General features: G+C 38.1%; 1 protein-coding gene across 1 annotated transcript; it reads left to right on the forward strand.

The window, feature by feature from the left end:
• Nucleotides 1-19,732: 19,732 nt before the first annotated feature.
• LOC110616856 (calmodulin-like protein 3) lies at nucleotides 19,733-20,795 on the forward strand. The gene has a single exon (XM_021759358.2). The coding sequence runs from the start codon at nucleotides 19,823-19,825 to the stop codon at nucleotides 20,519-20,521; it is 699 nt and encodes a 232-aa protein (XP_021615050.1). The 5' UTR covers nucleotides 19,733-19,822; the 3' UTR covers nucleotides 20,522-20,795.
• The last annotated feature ends 1,494 nt before the right edge of the window (nucleotides 20,796-22,289 follow it).

The raw sequence follows: 22,289 nt of genomic DNA on the forward strand, positions 1-22,289 counted from the left end.
AGGGTTAGAGATAGCTCAGGAGGTCAGCAAGGGTAATGGTTATATCTATGTAATAGATTAGTAGTGGACATGTAATGTATTAAGGATAGCATGGTGCTTGACCCTACTGATAGATTGTAATCCCTTTTGTGCATGATCTTTATGTTAATGTTTTAATGATGAGATGTATGGAACCAAGCTTGATGTATGAGATGTTGACCCTACTAGAGCATTTGATGAGGGCTCTAGTAAGGGGTTTTTATGTTTACAGTTATGATGTATGTACAGGTCAAGCTTGGTAGATGAAAAGTTAAAGTTTTTATGGAAATGTATGATCATGTATGGGATTTTATCAGGTACACAGGATGTATAGTAGGCTTGCTACAGGTCCCGGCGACCTTAAGTCGATCTGGATCCTAGCGCCGGTAGCAGTCCAGTTTCCAGGTCATTACAGTAGTAGACTTTGTGAAGACCAACATATTTACCAGACATGGAGTACCCAAGGCAATCATCAGTGATAGAGGGACTCATTTTTGCAACAAGGTAGTGGAGAACCTTCTTAGAAAGCACAATGTAATTCACAGAACATTCACAGCCTACCACCCTCAGACAAATGGGCAAGCTAAAGTGTCTAATAGAGAAATCAAGGCTATCCTTGAAAAGACAGTGTCCCCCAACAGAAAAGACTGGAGTGCACGTTTGGAAAATGCTCTATGGGCATACAGAACAGCCTACAAGACTCCCATAGGTATATCTCCTTATAGATTGGTCTATGGGAAAGCCTGTCATCTTCCAGTTGAGCTTGAACACAAGGCTTATTGGGCTGTCAAGAATTGCAACATGGATCTTAAGGAAGCTGGACACCATCGCAAGTTGCAACTGCAAGAGCTAGAGGAGATAAGACGAGATGCGTATGAGACTTCTTGGAACTACAAAGCCAAAACCAAAGCCTCTCATGACAGTCAGATTTCAAGAAAACAATTTGAGGTTGGTGATAAAGTCTTACTCTTTGACTCTCGTTTGAAATTGTTTCCAGGAAAGCTACGGTCTAGGTGGATTGGACCATTCATTGTAAAGCATGCTTATCCCCATGGAGCTGTAGACATTCGCAGTATAGAGACAGGAAAGATCTTCAAGGTGAATGGCCATCACCTGAAACCTTTCTATGAAAGATTCGTAGTGCAAGTAGTGGAAGAAATTCCACTACATCACCCCACTCAGTCTGCTTAGTGGATCGCACCATGCACACCACCCAGGGGAGTACTCAGTTTCCTTTGCTCTTTTAATGTTTCTTATACATTGAGGACAATGCATAAATTAGGTGTGGGGGTGCATATCTCTGAATTTTTCCTTTCAGTCTTTCAGTTTTGCGATTTTCCCTTCTTCTTTCAGTTCTGCAATTTTTTTTCTTTTTTTCTTTCAGTTTGTGCGATTTTCCTTTCAGTCTTCTTTCAGTTTGTCTTCTTTTAGTTCTGCGTGAGAATAATTAGCCACAGTTTGATTTTTTTTCAATTTTTTTTCCGTTTTTGCTTTCAATAATACACACAACCATAGTCTTTTTCTTTTTTATTGCTCTACTCAAACTTATAGACTATGTTAGATGAGCTTTCTTTCCATGACCCCATTGATGTGATGACTCTTTAAACTTAAGTTGAATCAATTTCAGTGAGTTTTATTCATGTTTGGGAATTGCCTTTTAAATTGAATCTTTGAGCTTGCCATGGTGAAAAATATATTGATGACACTCATTAGAAAGAATGAATTGAAAGTTGTGCGAATAAATTTAATATGACTTATTTTAGCAATTGGTGTTGATTTGCCCAAATCATTGAGAAAAAAAATTCGACAAAGGCCTAGACTTCATGACCACAAATTGAAAACTGTTCCAATGGTTGAAAGACTATGAACAGAGCTAGTAGCCACTTGGACAGGTGACCAACTGAGTAACCGAGGGTGGGTATCACCAATATGTACCTTCACGTCAAAAGGTTGGTGACTTTTTCAAGCAAGATTAAAGTGCAGAAAGCTGAATAAGTACTTCAAGGTAAGGGCAAATCACTCTGAAAGCTAGAAAGAGTCTTAAATGAACAAGAATATGTGCATGTATAATCTCTCTCTTGAGGAAAACAAATACTAGCCATGGTAGGCGAAGGAAAACAAGGAAAGAAGGTGAGTAACCTTGATGCATATATTCTTCACTGCAATGATTCAAAATAAGTGTTTAGAGTAAGAGCTTAAGTGGAAATAAGGATCAAGTAGCAAAGAGAGCTTCTTTGACTATGTTTATTTACTTGAGGACAAGCAAAAGGCTAGGTGTGGGGGTATTTGATAGAGCATATTTTAGACCATTTTATCATGATATTATTGATGTTTATTTACATCTTTTCTGCCTAATTTTGTGGTTTTGATCTTATTTTGCAGAAGATAGGTGTAAAGAGACAATCTGGTGAAAATGCTCTTAAAACTGCCAAAAAGTGCCAAATATGGAAAGTGCCAAATAAGAAAAGTTTTTAGATAAGGAAAGTTTTCAAATAAGGAAAGTGCAGAAGCAAAAACAAATAAGGAAAGCGCAGTCAGCAGATTATTTGAAATTCAAATTGCAGATCTTTCTTTCCTTGTTTAAAGATGTACAAACACCTCAGCAGTCAGATCTTCCTATTCAGGAAGCGAGATCTCAATAAGATGCACTTGCCTCTCATGCATTCAGTATTCAAAATGCGAAATTCAAACGAACACTCCACCTAAAAAGGAAAGTTTGGACAGCATCTCTTTCCTTCTGCACAACCTTGTCGCGCGCCTCCTTCCTTCTAAAGAACTAATCTGCGCACCTCCTTCCTTCTGAAGACCTTGCCACACGCCTCTTTCCTTTTCAGACACAACTTGGGCAGCAAGCACCTCTTGGGCAGCAAGTAAGACTTAGGGCATCATCTAATCCTATTTAAGAAGCACATAAGGCCAGCCGAACAGCTTCTTGCACTTCATCTCTTCAGATTGCACATGGCCGACGCCTCCAAGACCTTCTCTTCTTCTACCTTTCTTCTTTTCTTGTTTTTAGTTTTTGGTTCAGCCATGAGTGGCTGAAACCTTTTATTCTAGTTGAAGATTGGTCGAAACTTAAGTTGTTTTATGGATTGTGAGATCTGAACATAAGTTGTTTGTCTTTGGTTTTTTCAATATTCATACAATTTCATGCTTGATTCCATTATTGCTTTGTTGTTTTGATCAAATTGGCCACTTGATTCTTGATTGCAAGGTAATATATTGTTAGTTTGAATAGTTTTAAGTCCGTAATTGCTTGGATTGTTCAAACATAAGAACACTTGGTGTGAAAACTAAGGAAATTGTATGATCTAGCAACATCTCATGCGTTTGGGTAGTTAGGATTGGCTCTCTCTATCTCTTAATGCAATTGACAGTTGTTTTGATGCCTAAGGCCCAAGAACGTTCCTTGGCAACTTGTTGATTAGTAATTAATTAGAGGACGTTCCCTAATTGGTTTATGATTAAGGAGAGACATGGTGGTGAGAAGCGTTTTCCATCTCCATAACTAATCTATTGAATCAATCAAAAGAACATAAGTTTCAATGATCAATCCAAACAACTGAAGTGGATCCAACTCTTCAACTAGATCTTTTTAATCATTGATTTCTTTTATTTTAATTATTTACTTTTCCGTATTGCTTTCAGTTTTAGATATCTTGAATCAATCTCAAAACCCCACATTTTACTTTCAGTTTATTTGCTTTCAGTTTATCTCGTTTCAGTTTACTTCTCTTTCAGTTATTTACTTTCAGTCAATTGTCTTGGTTTTGATAAGAAAGATAGGTAAGTTTTCAATTTTCTGTGGATTCGATCATTTACTACTATCTGCAGTAGTAATATTGTTGATAATCGGAAACGTTATTTTTGATCGATTTCGACAACCGCGACTTAAATATATAAAAAAAATATTAAAATATTTTTAATATAAAATGATTAATTAATAAATATGTTTATAGAAATCGAAAGATTAATTAATAATTTTTTAATAAAAAAATACTTAAAAATCAAAATTAATTAAATGATTAATTAATATATTTTTAAAATATTAAAAATATTTTAATATATTTTAAATATATGGTGAATGGATCCATGCAATTTTTTGCTCATACAAATAATCTTTTGTTTAAAGCATAAATTCTTACTCGGTTATTGAAATATGAATTTATTGATGTAAGAATTAACAGCTATAAAAACTTTTAAAATATACCCTTAATTAACAATTAAAATATATTAAATAAAATTTTAAAATTATTTTCAATTTAAAATTCATCAAAAACATATCAATAATACATTATACCTAATTTATCAAACACTTAAAATTTTTTTTTTGAAAACAAATGTTTCTAGCTTAGAAGAAAGTTTAAAGGCTGAAAGGTTATTTTTATTATGTCAAGATCTGGACATACATCTGGACATACATTTGTTTGTTCAGTAAAAGTGTTGCAAATGCTGAGGTTTTTAAAATAAAAAATAAAAAATTAAAATTTTAGAATCTAAAATCTCTCAAATTTATTTAAATACACTTATTATCAGATTACATTTGATCAAACATTTAAAATATATTCAATACAATCCGTTTCTCATTATCAACTATCAATCTAACTGTGGAATTAAATAAGTTTTAATTAAATTAAAGTCACAATTTTTCAGAAATATTATAGTGGAAAATTTTGCAAAAGTCCAATTTACCCTCTTGATAATTTATTGGGACAATAGAGTTGACCTGATTGATGTTTGTGAACCCCTAGATCTAGTCCTCTACAATTAATTACTTAAACTCCGTTTATTTGTAAAAATTAACTTGTGTTAAAAAATATTTTTCATAGATATTCTTTTAAAAATATTTTTTAATAAGCTAACTTATTTTTTATTATTTAATTTTAATTTAAAAAATAAAATTTATTAAAAAAATTATATATAAATCTTAAGAAAAATCTTGAAAAATGATTTTTGCTTTTCAAAAAGAAATTATTTTTATTAAAATAATTTATCTTTTTAATAAAAAATATTTCCTATTGATTAAATTTTTTAAGAATTCAAACGCCATAAAATATAAAGATAATTTTCTTAAAAAAATATTTTTCAGTAAAATAAACGGGTTTTTTATTAGTTAGTTTGGCTAATACATTAGATTTAAGTTTCGTTCTATAATTGAACATTAATTTAGTTTTCTAAATAATACTAAAATTTTGATAACCAATACGGTTCTTATGGAAATAATTTTTTGTTTCTCATTGTTAACCAACATATTTTGTTAATTAGATTAAGTTTCTAAAGCTTTCGATTTGATTTTTGTTTTTTCATCCCAATTTGAGCAAAGAAGAAAAGAAAAAGCGACGAATAGAAAATATAAATGTAATCAATGATTAAGAATATAATTGTAATACTCGGCTAGAGTCCGGCATCAGAATTCTACTTTCGATGGAGTTTCGGATGCCGGAAGTCTCTAAAAGGGTTAGATTTATGTTTTTCTAAAATGTTTTGGTATGTTTCATAGTTTTCAAGCATAAGGAAATTAGTTTTTGAGTGAAATGAACCAAGGCAGAAAAGTCAGGTTCAGCCGCCGAAGTTGAGGTTCGGCCGCCGAACATGCATGGCTTTCGGTTTCACGTGTGGCCGCCGCAGGTGGTCTGGCCAGCCACCTAAGGCCCTCAGTCGGTTGAAACGATAAGATCACCATTTCTTTGACCTGCTGAGGTGAGACCCTGTCCTTTTTAGAGTTTTCTTCATGTTTTCATTAAATCATGCAAAGATTTGAGTGATTTTTATGTTTATTTGAAGGTTTTGAGTTAGAAACTGGAATTTTGAAGTTTGGCGAGTTTGAAGGAGAGTTGCTCCAAAACTTCACGTTAGGATCGTTCATCTTCTTGGTTTCAAGAGGTAAGTGAAGATCCTGAGCTTGTTTTCATGATTTATGAAAGATTTTTGAGGTTTTGGGGGAGAGTTGCATGAATAGGGTTAAAGGAGAGTTTTTTGATATTTTTGTGAGAAAAGCTTGTTTAGGTATTATGTGATTGTGTTGTTGGGGTTTTTAGGTAGTTTTTGACCCCTTTGAGCATATACTTGGGTATATGCAAGTTGAAGGATTGAGGTGTTTGAGCTTGGGAGATGTTTTGTGCTTTTGTTGAGAGGCAGAGCAAGTTTCTGCCTTGCTGATGAACTCAGGTTCGGCCGCCGAAGGTACATTCGGCCGCCGAACCCATGAGGAGGTGGTTTCGGCTGCCCAAGCTTGCCCCCGAGCTTTTGGACTTTCGGCTCTGGAGGGGAGTTCGGCCGCCGAAAGTGCCGCCGAAGGTTAGAGACTTTCGTCTCTGGAGTGCCTTTCAGCCCCCGAAACTTGCCCCCGAAAGGGTTCGGCTGCCGAAAGTTGAGATTCAGCCGCCGAAGGTGTATGAGTTTCGTCTCTGGAGAGGACTTTCGGCCGCCGAACCTGCCGCCGAAAGTGTCCTGTCCAGCTTTCCTTTGCATGCTTTGCATGGATATTAGAGTGAGTTTACAGGGATTCTTGGGGAGTTTAATAGAGTTGTTCTTCAGGTAGTTTGGTCCCTCATTTGAGTTTATCTGTGCTTACACAGACCAGAGGTACCAGAGAGAGCAGCAGTGAGTACTGCTCCAGAGTTTTCAGAGCCTGCAGAGTCAGTCCAGATAGCCAGAGGTGAGTGGAACTAAACTTAATTCTTTTAATTGAGAAATGGAATGTTTTTAGCATATATCATGCATCATGGTTATGCAGTAGGTTGATTGCATTAGAATCCATGAATATGTTGCATTGCATAGTTATTTGTTGTTGTGGGTGAATGCTGAATGATCCAATAGTCCCAGACAGGTAGTCCAGGACCCCATTCTACGGCCTGGCAGGTATAGGAAAGTCCAGGACCCCATTCTACGGCCTGGCAGGTATAGTAAAGACCAGGTACCCAGTCTATGCCCTGGCAATTGGTAAGTATTGGTGTTATAAACACATACATATACAGTACAGAGGGACCAGGACCCCAGTCTACGGCCTGGCACGGAACAGTTACTGGGACTATGTGGTGACAGGTTTACCCTTGATGTGGATTGTCTGTGATATGATGCATTCCATAGGAGCATGTTTTAATGACTTGTTTTACTGTTCTACTCACTGGGCTATAGAGCTCATCCCACTCCCTTAACCCCAGTCTTGCAGGTTCAGTGTACAGTGTACAGGGGAAGTCCAGCAGAGTTCAGAAAAAGAGAAAAGCTGTGTAATAGGGTGGACATGTAATAGTAAAGAGATGTAACAGTTGTGTATAAAGTTAGAATTGTGCTTGACTTAGTGATGTTTGTGTTGTAAATCTTCTGTTATGTACATGATCTGTATATGTATATGTTTTACAGAGTATGTAAAAAACTAGGCTTAACAGGTATGAGTTAACCCATCTAGAGCAAGCTCTAGTCAGGGGTACAGAGTACAGAGTACAGAGTACAGAGATAGTGCATGCATAGGTTAAGCCTTGATACAGAGAAAAGAGTTTTTATTTTCACAGAAAATGTATGATCATGTATGAGATTTACAGGTACACAGAGAGTATAGCAGGCTTGCTACGGGTTCTGACGGCCTTAAGCCGACCTGAATCCTAGCGCCGATGACGGTCCATTTTGGGGTCGTTAGAGATTGGTATCAGAGTCCTAGGTTCACATGATTGGACCTATAGAGAGAGTGTCGGGCTCATAGAGGCTAGAGGAAGTCAAGCACAATAGGAAATCATGTCCACTAGGATAGGATGTTGAGTCCTGTCTATTTGCTGCTATGAAATGCCATGATATGCATGTGCATTATTGAAATATATGTGATGTATATGTGCTGATATGCTATGTGCTGTGTTTCTTCAGAGTTAAGATGCGAGGAACTCATCGATCAGCTCGATTGACTGGAGTCCCACCAGATAGTGAGAGAACAGCTGCTCGTCCTCCTGCATTGCCAAGGGCAAGGTCTCAGAGATCTAGCAAGGAAGGTACGTCAATAGACCCTAGAAGGTCTGTAGACGAGAGCAGAAGAGGTACAGTTAGAGGAGGAAGATCAGAGGAAGTGAGGGAGGCTATGGAGATTGACCAGTCAATAGATGAAAGCATGGATATGGGTAGATCTGAAGAAGGTATGGGAGGATCCCAGAGAGGCGCTCAGGCCTCAGGTTTTGACTATTCAGCCTTTCCTCAGGACCCAGGGTATCCGATGGAGGGTATGTCGGAGTACTCTAGTTTTGTCCCATATCCTACATATATACCATATATGCCTTATCCTCATTATTATCCGCCATATCCCATGTATCCACCTTCCCCTACCCATCCAGGTGCAGCACACTCAGAGCTAAATGAACCAGTACCTCCACCACCACAACCAGAACCCGTAGCTCCTATTGTCCAAAGACAGCAATCTAGCTCATCTGGAGGTAAGGTGCAAATGACGAAGTACCTGAAATTGGATGCTCCCAAATATAACACGGGAGATGATCCATTTGAATACCTCAGATCAGTTAGGATGATAACCAGTGAATTGGGAGCAGATGATAGTAGAGCCATAGAAATGGCGGGGTTTACACTGAAATGTAAGAAAGCTCGAGAATGGTTCAAGAACTATATGGAGCCTAGGATAGACAGCATGTCATGGGGAGAGTTCGCCAATGAGTTTGCAGGGTGGGCTTTTCTTGATAGCTCCAGGGAGATGAAAGTAGTAGAATTTGAACAGTTGAGACAGACAGATGAGATGAGTGTTGACGAGTTTACAGATAAGTTTCTGGATTTGCTTCAGTACGTGGGTCAGGCCTATGATACTGATCAGAAGAAGGCAAGGAGATATACTATGAGATTGCATCCCAGGTATTCTTCCTTGATTCTTCCAGCAGAGAAGGAGAGTTTCCACTCTATTGTGGATGCAGCCAGAAAAATGGAAGCAAGTGCCAATATTCAGAGACAGTCAAGGGCACAGGCTTCGGGTTCTAAGACCCCTAGTTCAGGAACTTCAGGCAGCAAGAGATGGGAAAAGACAAAAGGAACAAAGAATAAGTTCTGGAGTAAAGTCAAGTCTGGTCTGGGAATAGGTAGTGGCACAAGCTCTGGCGCAAGCAGTCCAGTATGTAGGAGATGTGGGAGACCACACAAGGGAGCTTGTCAGTTGGGATCTTCAGCTTGTTATAGGTGTGGACAGGAAGGGCATTTTGCTCAGGAATGTCCTCAGATGACGTTTGCACCATCCCAGCAGATGAGTTCAAGCAGTGTAGTACAGCCAGCAGCTCCAGTCGTGCCTCAGAGTAGTGGTAGAGGTAGAGGGAGAGGGGTAGCCTCTACTTCAGCAGCAGGTTCCCGAGGTGGAAATCCGGTAGCCCCAGCACGGATTTTCACTGTGACACAGGAGGAGGCTAACACGTCGAACACAGTGGTGTCAGGTAATCTCATCATTGGGTGTTCAGATGTGTATGCTTTGATGGACCCCGGTGCTTCTCATTCCTTTATTGCTTCGAGAGCCATAGAGAGGTTGGGTTTGATCAGTTCTGAGTTAGAGTATCCTCTCTGGGTCAGTGGACTCAAATGTGACCCATCAGTGGCAGTGTCAGTCTGTCATTTCAGTCCAGTGTTCATAGAGGGTAGATGCCTTCCAGCTGACCTTATGGTTCTAGATTTGACGGATTTTGATGTCATTCTAGGGATGGATTGGCTATCTGCATATAGTGCTACTTTAGACTGTAGAGACAAGGTAGTTAGTCTCAGAGACCAGGATGGGTCAGAGTGTGTCTTCAGAGGAGACAGGAGGGGTACACCCAGAGGTATGATTTCAGCCCTTCAGGCTCGTCGTTTGCTTAGGAGGGGTTGTCAGGGGTTTCTAGCTCATGTGAGGGAGCTAGATAGTCAGGTTAGGGAACCAGCCACAGTACCAGTAGTCCGAGAGTTTCCAGATGTGTTCCCAGACGATTTACCAGGACTACCACCTGATAGGGAGATAGGGTTTGAGATAGAATTGCTGCCTGGTACCAGACCTATCTCTATTCCTCCCTACAGGATGGCACCAGCAGAGTTAAAGGAGTTGAAAGAACAGTTGCAGGACTTGGTAGATAAGGGTTTCATCCGCCCTAGTACCTCACCTTGGGGTGCTCCAGTGCTCTTTGTCAGAAAGAAGGATGGATCCCTCAGACTTTGTATCGACTACAGACAGTTGAACAAGGTCACTACCAAGAATAGGTATCCTCTACCTAGGATTGATGATCTATTTGACCAGCTAGCTGGAGCAGGTTGTTTCTCTAAAATAGATCTGAGATCCGGGTATCATCAGTTGAAAGTCAGAGAGGCAGATGTGCCAAAGACAGCTTTCAGGACCAGATATGGGCATTATGAGTTCTTAGTGATGCCGTTCGGGTTGACTAACACCCCTGCAGCATTTATGGATCTCATGAACAGAGTTTTCAGTGAGTTTCTGGATCACTTTGTCATTGTTTTCATCGATGATATTTTAGTGTATTCCAGAGATGCAAAGGAGCATGCCCAGCATCTGAGGATAGTTCTGCAGACACTGAGAGAGCATGGTTTATATGCCAAGTTCTCGAAGTGTGAGTTTTGGTTGAGGAGCATTTCCTTCTTGGGACATGTGGTATCAGCAGAAGGGATTGAGGTAGACCCCAAGAAGATAGAGGCTGTAGCTAACTGGTCCAGACCCACTACAGTGACTGAGATTAAAAGCTTTCTAGGACTGGCAGGTTACTACAGGAGGTTCGTTCAGGACTTCTCAAAGATAGCGGCTCCTATGACCAAACTGACTCAGAAGAATCAGAAGTTTGTCTGGTCAGACCAGTGCGAAGAGAGCTTTGAGGAGCTCAAGAGGAGATTGACAACAGCACCAGTGTTAGCTCTGCCTGTCAGTAATGAGGATTTCACAGTGTTCTGTGATGCGTCTCGAGTGGGATTGGGTTGTGTTTTGATGCAGCAGGATAGGGTGATTGCTTATGCTTCTAGACAGTTGAAGAAGCACGAGTTGAATTACCCCACCCATGACCTAGAGATGGCAGCAGTTATTTTTGCACTCAAGATGTGGCGGCATTACCTCTATGGGGTTAAATGCGAGATCTTTACTGATCACAAGATTTTACAGTACATCTTGAGTCAGAGAGAGCTGAATTTGAGGCAGAGAAGATGGGTAGAATTGCTCAGTGATTATGATTATAAAATCCAGTATCATCAGGGTAAGGCGAATGTTGTGGCAGACGCCTTAAGCCGGAAGTCACTAGGCAGTTTATCCCATATAGCAGCCGAGCGGAGACCAGTTGTGATGGAGCTTTACAAGCTCGTAGAAGAGGGGTTACAGCTAGAGTTGTCTGGTACAGGTGCATTGATAGCACAGATGAGAGTGACACCTGTGTTTCTGGAGCAGATAGCTCAGAAACAGCATGAGGATCCAGAGTTGATGAAAATTGCCAGGACTGTGCAGTCAGGCAACAGTACAGAGTTTCGATTTGACAGCAAAGGGATCCTCCGTTATGGGAGTCGACTTTGTGTACCAGATAGGAGCAGTGTGAAGGAAGACATTATGAGGAAAGCTCATAATGCGAGGTATAGTGTTCACCAAAGAGCCACCAAGATGTACCAGGATCTGAAAAGGGTCTATTGGTGGCCAGCTATGAAGAAAGAAGTGGCGCAGTTTGTGACAGCCTGTGAGGTTTGCCAGAGGGTGAAACTAGAGCATCAGAAACCAGCTGGAATGCTTAACCCACTGCCGATTCCAGAATGGAAATGGGAGAACATAGCTATGGATTTTGTAGTGGGGTTACCAGCAGCGTCCAACAGGATAGACTCTATATGGGTGATTGTGGACAGACTCACGAAATCTGCTCATTTTCTTCCAGTTCGGAGTAACTATTCTGTGGATAAGTTGGCACAGGTCTATCTGGATGAGATAGTGAGATTACATGGAGTTCCAGTGTCTATAGTCTCAGACAGAGGACCTCAGTTTACCTCCAGATTTTGGCGAAGTCTGCAGAGTGCGATGGGCACGAGGTTGGATTTTAGCACTGCTTTCCATCCACAGACTGATGGACAGTCAGAGAGGACCATCCAGACCATAGAGGATATGCTTCGATTGTGTGTGTTAGACTTTGGCGGTTCTTGGAGGCAGCATTTACCTTTGGTGGAGTTTGCCTACAATAACAGCCATCATGCTAGCATAGGGATGGCTCCTTATGAAGTTTTGTATGGGAGGAAGTGCAGATCCCCTGTTTGCTGGGAAGAAATAGGAGAGAAGGCTCTTGCAGGGCCAGAGTTAGTAGAGATTACCAGTAGAGTGGTGCCCATGATCAGAGAGAGAATCAGAACAGCTCAGAGCAGACAGAAAAGTTATGCAGACGTTTGCAGAAAGCAGTTAGAGTTTCAGGAAGGTAATATGGTATTGCTAAAGGTGTCTCCAATGAAAGGAATGGTTCGTTTTGGAAGAAAAGGTAAGTTAGCTCCACGATACATTGGACCCTTTGAGATCTTGCAGAGGATCGGGAATGTGTCGTATAAGCTGGATTTACCTGCTTCTATAGAGAGAATTCACCCGGTATTTCATGTTTCTATGCTACGGCAGTTTGTGTCAGATCCGAGTCAGGTTCTGAGTGAGCCTGAGGTAGAGATTCTTGGAGATCTCACCTATATAGAGCAGCCAGTACGGATTCTCGACACGCAGATCAGGCAGCTAAGGAACAAGGAAATTCCGATGGTGAAAGTTATGTGGAACCACCATAATCTAGAAGAATGCACCTGGGAGACGCGGGAGTCTATGCTTCAGCAGTATCCATATTTGTTTTGAGGTTAGTTTCCTCTTTTTATGTGTTAGTTATTTGTTTTCGGAACATTCGAGGACGAATGTTCTTAAGGGGGGGAGAATGTAATACCCGGCTAGAGTCCGGTATCGGAATTCTACTTCCGATGGAGTTTCGGATGCCGGAAGTCTCTAGAAGGGTTAGATTTATGTTTTTCTAAAATGTTTTGGTATGTTTCATAGTTTTCAAGCATAAGGAAATGAGTTTTTGAGTGAAATGAACCAAGGCAGAAAAGCCAGGTTCGGCCGCCGAAGTTGAGGTTCGGCCGTCGAACATGCATGGCTTTCGGTTTCACGTGTGGTCGCCGAAGGTGGTCTGGCCAGCCACCTATAAAAGGCCCTCAGTCGGTTGAAACGATAAGATCACCGTTTCTTTGACCTGCTGAGGTGAGACCCTGTCCTTTTTAGAGTTTTCTTCATGTTTTCATTAAATCATGCAAAGATTTGAGTGATTTTTATGTTTATTTGAAGGTTTTGAGTTAGAAACTAGAATTTTGAAGTTTGGTGAGTTTGAAGGAGAGTTGCTCCAAAACTTCACGTTAGGATCGTTCATCTTCTTGGTTTCAAGAGGTAAGTGAAGATCCTGAGCTTGTTTTCATAATTTATGAAAGATTTTTGAGGTTTTGGGGGAGAGTTGCATGAATAGGGTTAAAGGAGAGTTTTTTGATATTTTTGTGAGAAAAGCTTGTTTAGGTATTATGTGATTGTGTTGTTGGGGTTTTTAGGTAGTTTTTGACCCCTTTGAGCATATACTTGGGTATATGCAAGTTGAAGGATTGAGGTGTTTGAGCTTGGGAGATGTTTTGTGCTTTTGTTGAGAGGCAGAGCAAGTTTCTGCCTTGCTGATGAACTCAGGTTCGGCCGCCGAAGGTACATTCGGCCGCCGAACCCATGAGGAGGTGGTTTCGGCTGCCCAAGCTTGCCCCCGAGCTTTTGGACTTTCGGCTCTGGAGGGGAGTTCGGCCGCCGAAGGTTAGAGACTTTCGTCTCTGGAGTGCCTTTCAGCCCCCGAAACTTGCCCCCGAAAGGGTTCGGCTGCCAAAAGTTGAGATTCGGCCGCCGAAGGTGCATGAGTTTCGTCTCTGGAGAGGACTTTCGGCCGCCGAACCTGCCGCCGAAAGTGTCCTGTCCAGCTTTCCTTTGCATGCTTTGCATGGATATTAGAGTGAGTTTACGGGGATTCTTGGGGAGTTTAATAGAGTTGTTCTTGAGGTAGTTTGGTCCCTTATTTGAGTTTATTTGTGCTTACACAGACCAGAGGAACCAGAGAGAGCAGCAGTGAGTACTGCTCCAGAGTTTTCAGAGCCTGCAGAGTCAGTCCAGATAGCCAGAGGTGAGTGGAACTAAACTTAATTCTTTTAATTGAGAAATGGAATGTTTTTAGCATATATCATGCATCATGGTTATGCAGTAGGTTGATTGTATTAGAATCCATGAATATGTTGCATTGCATAGTTATTTGTTGTTGTGGGTGAATGTTGAATGATCCAATAGTCCCAGACAGGTAGTCCAGGACCCCATTCTACGGCCTGGCAGGTATAGGAAAGTCCAGGACCCCATTCTACGGCCTGGCAGGTATAGTAAAGACCAGGTGCCCAGTCTATGCCCTGGCAATTGGTAAGTACAGGTGTTATAAACACATACATATACAGTACAGAGGGACCAGGACCCCAGTCTACGGCCTGGCACGGAACAGTTACTGGGACTATGTGGTGACAGGTTTACCCTTGATGTGGATTGTCTGTGATATGATGCATTCCATAGGAGCATGTTTTAATGACTTGTTTTACTGTTCTACTCACTGGGCTATAGAGCTCATCCCACTCCCTTAACTCCAGTCTTGCAGGTTCAGTGTACAGTGTACAGGGGAAGTCCAGCAGAGTTCAGGAAAAGAGAAAAGCTGTGTAATAGGGTGGACATGTAATAGTAAAGAGATGTAACAGTTGTGTATAAAGTTAGAATTGTGCTTGACTTAGTGATGTTTGTGTTGTAAATCTTTTGTTATGTACATGATCTGTATATGTATATTTTTTACAGAGTATGTAAAAAACCAGGCTTAACAGGTATGAGTTAACCCATCTAGAGCAAGCTCTAGTCAGGGGTACAGAGTACAGAGTACAGAGATAGTGCATGCACAGGTTAAGCCTTGATACAGAGAAAAGAGTTTTTATTTTCATAGAAAATGTATGATCATGTATGAGATTTACAGGTACACAGAGAGTATAGCAGGCTTGCTACGGGTTCTGGCGGCCTTAAGCCGACCTGAATCCTAGCGCCGGTGACAGTCCATTTTGGGGTCGTTACAATAATAATGAGAATAAGTACAACATATTTAAAAAAGAAAAAGAAATAATAGAATAAATAATGCCTAATGCACAAGGAATTTCTCTTTTCAAATAAATAAAAAAAAAAAAGAAAAAACAATTTGGATAAGACTTCATTCGACAGAAGTTGGACAAGCTCTCATAAACATACAAAACTTTGAAATTTTATAATATCCAAGATGAAAGCACCTCTTAATTAAATGTGAATATAATATGACTGAAAATAGAGTTAAATTGTAATTGGATAATCTGTAAAAGAGATAATGTGAGGTGATTGGTGTCAATAATCAGTCATTCTAACGTTCAAGTCAGTAAACTAATAAAATACGCGAATGTAATGAATTGTTTTTAATTTGAAATCAGTGTGTAAGAATGCCTACTTTAAACTCTGTATACATTTGCTTTTATACTGTAAAAAGATGAAGTTGGTTGTCGAATCTCCTGAAAATTTAACTAGTATCGACTAATGAATAGAGGATCCCACATTTATAAGTGTAATGGAAATCTGTTAAATTATATCCGCTAACGATAACTTGTGTAATGAGAGGCTCGACCAATTCAGGAGATGTGTTGCCCTAAGCATTGGGTATTACGATGCCTAGGTATTCTTTCTTTAGTGCGAGACTTATGTGACCGAGTGTTGTAACTCTGTGAAGCCTTGCCACATGATTCAGTCCTATGGTGACAGCTTACGGCATGCTTTGGATGGATATTATGTCGTATTAGAGGTCCCCACTGGTCTTCGACTCTTCATATTCGAAGATTACAGTTGCCTCCACGATCTTAGACACGTAGCATGCACAAATTGGCTCTCCATATCCACGTCTCTATTTTTACCAAGTATTTTAGGATCGATACTCGATCCAAAACAAGCATAACTCTCATCCAATTATTTCGTACATCAATTCACCAATCTGATATATAAAATTTAAATAACTTGGATAATTATATTAACGAGACTAACACCCGGTTGAATGCTTAGTGGTTATCCACATTCCTTAAATAATATTATTAACAGGACTAATTTTGAATGCTTAACGGTTACCCGCCTCGTGGCATCAGAATAAAATGTCCTTAGAAAATTTGTTAACGGGACTAACGTCGGGTAATTAGCCTAGAAGTTGCCTGCCTTGTGGCGTCGACGTAAGATGCCTTGTATAATTTTGTTAATGGGATTAATACCCAGTCATGAACCTGACGGAAACCCGCCTTGTGGCTTTGTCATTAAATGCCTTAAATAACTTTATTAAGTAGGACTAACACTCGGTCATGAGCCTGACGGATATTCGTCTTATGGCCTTAGCATAAAATGTCTTTTTAGACTAATAACCATTAGTGGATTTAATGTTTGGTCAAGTACCTGGTGGATACTCGCCTCATGGCGTTAGCATAAAATGCCTAAGAAGAATTATTAACGAGATTAATACCCAGTCATTAGCCTGGCAGTTACCTACCTTGTGGCTCGTCTGACGGTTATCTACCTTATGGCATTAGCATAAAATGCCTTAAAAAATTATTAGCGAGACTTAACACCCAGTAATTAGCCTTGAGAATACCCGCCTTGTGGCATTGATATAAAATACATTAAATAATTTCATTAACGAGACTAACATCCAGTTAAGTGCCTAGCGGATACTCTCCTCATGGTGTTGGCATAAAATGTCTTGAATAATTTTATTAGCGAGACTAACATCCGATTAAGTGCCTGGTGGTTACCCGTCTTATGGCTCACTTGGCGATTACTTGCCTTGTGACGATATTTCTTGTCCCTACACTTTTATCAATCTATCATTTCTGATAATTCTGATTTAAACAACAAAAAACTTGAGAAATATATCATAATTTTATTGATAACATTTCTATGAATTAAAAAATACTCTCAAGAATAAAAAGTGACTTAACCATCTTACTCTCTAACTTATAAGCACCAAGACGAACAACCTCAGGAACCTTAGGATCCCTTTCAATTCTCATCTAACTCAACAGTCTCGGCTCCCCATTTTTACCATACTCTACGTTTAAAGACTTGGGGTTTGACTCAGAAGCTGAATATTTGTGAAATTCTATTTCTGTAGACTCTTGTTGCCACTTGGTCTTCATGCAATTACGTGAATAATTCCTACGAGTTTATTTTTCATCAGAATTGACTAGTACTCTTACTTCAGGTTCTGATCTCTTTTCTTCTTTGTCTTATAGCAAACTTTCAGAGCGTTCCATCTTTATCAGTTTCTCAATTTCATCTTTTAGCTGTCAACATTCTTCTATAGTGTGCCTATGATCTTCATGAAATCGATAATACTTTATTTTATCTCGGATGCCTAATTTGTCCGGGTTAAGTTTTGGCGGGCTATTTGACCTCTTTGTCATTTTTTTTTATTCATATAAGTATATTTGTTCGTGAGTTATTTAGTAAAGTATAACTCTTATGTTTATCTCGGTCATCCCTTTTTTGGGATAGTAGATAATTCTTGCAGTCTCCTTCATACCTTTGTCTCTCCGGCTTTTGAGTTTCCTTTTGACTCGTTCCCTTATCTTCCCTCAGCGTCTAGACTTCGTCATCAAGTCTTATATACTTTTAAGCTTTATCCATCAACTGCTGATAGGTAGCGGTTGTATTTTTTTATCAATGAATTCATGAATTTGATGTTGCGAGTTTTATTTTTCAGTGCCTCGTACGCTATTTCATGGTTTAGCTCTTCCACCTGTATCGCTTCAGCATTGAAACGTGAAATGAAGCTCCTTAAAGACTCACTCTTTCTTTGGAGGACCTTCTGTAAGTTAGAGGAGATTTTTTTCGGAGGTATGCAGGTGATAAATCTGGATTTAAACATCATAGAAAATTGGATAAAATTTAGAATAGAATCTGGGCTCAGATGTTGGTATCATTTATAAGCCAAATCTATGAGCGTGGACGGAAATACTTGACACATCATAAAATCGTTGACATCTTGAAGCTATATCATTATTTTGAAAATTGTTAGGTGATCATAGGGTCTGTTATTCCATCATATTTATCTAAACTTGGCAACTTAAATTTGGTAGGGAAGATTTCTGTAAGGATTTCCTTCAACGGGGGCGAGGCATCGTTCAGGCCATAATCCTCCTCTTGCTCCTTCTGGTTTCTTTGCATAGCTCAGACCAATTTTTAATTGACGTCTTTTGGAGCCTAGTCTAATGATTCCTCATCCTCCAGCTTGGCCTTCTCTCTGGACTGTGTTTATATCGCTTCCGTCCGAGTCCTTAAGGTCTCAATGGAAGTCTCCTTCCTTATTCTAGAAGCCATAAATGAGACTTCTTCCCGAGCCTTGTATTGCTCGAGAGTTACCTTCAACTTTTTAATATACTGGAGCATTTACTCATTATTCAGATTGTTGAAGTCTGCCTCATTGACCATAGAAAGTGTGTTTTGTCCACTGCCAGGAGTGGAGGAAATGATGGCCCTTTGTTGATAGCAGATTTAGCAGCAGCTCGTGAATTGTCAACCATTTGGGAGAAAAGAAAGAAATAAAGATACTATTTTAAGAGAAAGAGAATAGGAATCCGGATTTAATCCAAATGAATAAGAGAAATTCAATGAATATTCCGGTAATGGAACCAAATGATGTGATTGAAAATAAAGCTGAATTGCAATTGGACAATATGCAAAAGAGACGATGTGAGGTGGTTGGCGTCTATGGGCAGCCACTCCGACGCTCAAGTAAACTGATAGAATGGACGAATGTAAGGAATTGCTTTTAACTTGAAATCGGTGTGTAAAAATGCGTACTTTGAATTTCGTGTAAATTTGCTTTTATACTGTAAGAAAATTGAATTAGTTATCAAATTTCTTGGAATCCCTAATAGTGCCGAGTAGTGGATAAGAGATTCTGTATTTATAAGTGTAATGATGATCTACTAAATTATATCCGCTAACAGTAATTTGTATAACGAGAGGCTTGACTAATTCAGAAGAGGACGAGTTTTGTGTTGCCATTCGCATTGGATATTATCATGCCGGACTTCTTTCTTTTTTGTGAGACTTCCATAACCGAGTGTCATAACTCTGTGAGACCTTGCCACGTAGCATAGTCATATAGTGACAGCTCCCGATATATTTTGAGCAGATATTGTATCATATGACTGTATAATATAAGTCAATTAAATAGTTATTTTTTAATTTTAAAAAATAAAGAAATTGAATTTTATTAGTTAAATATAGTAAAAAATTTAAAATATATTTGATACAAAAAATTAATTAATAAATATTTTTATAAAATTGAGGGATAAAATAATAATTTTTTTATATAATAAAAATTAAATAGTAAAATATTTAAATATTAAAATTAATTGAAAATTTTGAGAATTTTAATATATATTTTAAAATTGATAAATTAATTAATAAATTTTTTTATAATATAAAAAATAAATAGTAAATTTTTCTAATTAAAATTTTATAACTCTATTAATAGATTCAGATTCAATCCCGTATTGAAAGCATTAGTTAATTAATTAATTAACTGGTAATTAAAATACACTTCACGCGGTTTGTGGGGTCAAAAAGAACCCCAAATAGCGCGTTCCGTCTTCAATGCTCCAAGAATATTTTCAACTGCTTAAACCAAAAAGTTCAACCACTCTCTCTTTGTCCCTTACTGCTTCTCTCCTCACCCTTTTCCTTCTTCCATTTCACCCAAACATGGTCTTATCATCACCAGCTGCCATGCTCTTACTACTCCTTCTCTTTCTCGCTGGTCTCCTCAATGTTTACTTCTCTGTGCCTTCCAAGAATCTGTATTCATGGATCCAATCTTTTCTCTTCAAGAACCCTTCTGCCAAAGTCCCCCCCCTGATAAAGAGCACAACTGCTTCTTGTAATAGTACTGCTATGGGAGAGCTTAAAAGCGTGTTTGCTACCTTTGATAAGAATGGAGATGGCTTCATAACAAAGCAAGAGCTGAGAGATTCGCTTAAGAATATAGGAATCTTCACTACAGAGAAGGAAGTTGATGAAATGGTGGTGAAGGTTGATTCTAATGGAGATGGGTTGATAGATTACGAAGAATTCTGCCTCTTGTGCAACTCCTCCTCCATGGGCGGTGGTGACCAGGACATGGTGGAAGAAGGCAGTGGTGGAGGAAGAGAAATAGCAGAAGAAGAAGAAGGAGATTTGAAGGAAGCATTTGATGTGTTTGATAGGGATAAAGATGGGTTGATATCAGTTGAAGAATTGAGTTTGGTGTTGTCATGTTTGGGATTAAAGGAAGGAAAAAGAGCAGAAGATTGCAAAGAAATGATCAGAAAAGTTGATATGGATGGAGATGGAATGGTTAATTTTGATGAGTTTAAGAGAATGATGATGATGAGTGGAAGCACCAAGCTTACACCACTCTGCTAATTAAACAACTCTTAATCAGACAATCCCTGGTAAGTAGTGTGATTAATTTCCTCAGTACTAGAGAGAGAGAGAGCTCAAGGCAAGGCATGTGCATGGATCTAACCTTAATTAACCAGAAAAATTTTATCAAACATGAGTAGGACTAATATTGTTAGGGCTTTAGTAGGATTAATATTGTTAGGGCTTTAATTTCTTATTGTTAGGGCTTTAGTTTCTTATTGTATGTTTTCTTTCTTCCTTTTAACTACTTCTGTATAAATTTATCATTTCTATTTGTTTGTTGTCTGAGACTAAATCTGTCCAGTAAAGGCTAAATTGTTACTAATAAATATTTGGTCCATTCATAAAAATAAAATAAAATAACTCAAATTCTCTAATAATTTCGTACGGTACGTGCTAGCTATTATATATAATTTGAATTTATCGTATTTCGTCGATGTGTAATGAAATCCATAAGCTAGCACGTGTATGTGACGTCCTCACAGCTAAATCAGATATAATTGCTAAACTAAAATCGAACACTTAAGAATCGTGGTTTGTTAATATCTCGAGTGACTCCACCTCATCTTACATAAATAGAAATTATTTAGTAGTTTTGTACTAATTATTATATATAATTCAAATTTGTAATGAGACGGAATCCATGAGGTAGTGTCATCCTCAAGTTAACACGTTAAGGTCACGTAACCATTTATCTTAATAGTAGTTAAATATATATACATCCCATGATCAGTTTTGGAGCCATAGTATTTAGATTTGGTGAAATACATGCCTATACTTCAATATTATTTATATTAAACACTTAAATAAAACTAAAATTTATTAAATACTTAAATTTATAAAATAATAGTAGTTAAAAACAAATAATTAGTACAATTATCATAACAAAAAGTTTTAAATTAATAGTATTGGAGTTATGAACTCTAAACTTATAAAATCTCTAACTTGAGTCTCATTTAAAATTAATTATACTAAAAAAACCATTTTTTTTAGATTTAAAAAGAAATTTATCCTCCTATATGTAGTTTACTATTTCACTTATTTTTTTTTCTTTTATTAATTTTTTCCAAATTATTTTTCCATCTTCCTTTCAACAAAATAAATGATAATTAAATATAGGTTACATCTCAAATTGTTTTAAATTTAAAAACACAATCTTTACCAAATAAAGTAAGTTTGTTAAACTTGTTTACTTTTAGAAAATGAATTAGAAAAAAAATCTAATTTAATTTGATCAATAACTAAAAGTGTATCATTGATTTGATAGATCTAATAAATTTGAGTACCCATTTCTCTAATTTCTTAAAAAAAAATAGAAAATAAAACCTATTTCATATTAAATATAAGAACTTAAACATGTTCACATAAAAAGAAAAGCGAAAATTTTCGGTTTAACTCTATATTTCACAAAAATTTCTATTTTATTTGCTAGTGATCTCTTGCCTTTTTTTCACATTTAAAAAAAATTATTGAAACATGTACTCTGCATACAGTGGCTAAATTCGTAGTTGTGTTGGACATTTAAAGTATTTTAAACTTTCCCTTGTGAAGAAAAGAAAGATTATTACCGATGTTTAGAAAGAATAGGGGGAAATGAGACGGGATTATTTAGGGATATAGGGCTAATTTTAAGTACAACTGAATTTAGGAGTACGTGAGCGATAATTTGAGAATTTTTTATGTGTAATATAATCGATATTTGAAAAGTTAAAATGACATGAAAAAAAAAAAAGTTACTTTATTAAATAAGGGAAGGATTTATATATAC

This window comes from Manihot esculenta, chromosome 6 (assembly GCF_001659605.2).
Source record: "Manihot esculenta cultivar AM560-2 chromosome 6, M.esculenta_v8, whole genome shotgun sequence".
Taxonomy (NCBI): domain Eukaryota; kingdom Viridiplantae; phylum Streptophyta; class Magnoliopsida; order Malpighiales; family Euphorbiaceae; genus Manihot; species Manihot esculenta.

Bases quoted from the DNA above. Each gene is read 5' to 3' on its own strand.
- LOC110616856 (XM_021759358.2), top strand. From the start codon at position 19,823: ATGGTCTTATCATCACCAGCTGCCATGCTCTTACTACTCCTTCTCTTT.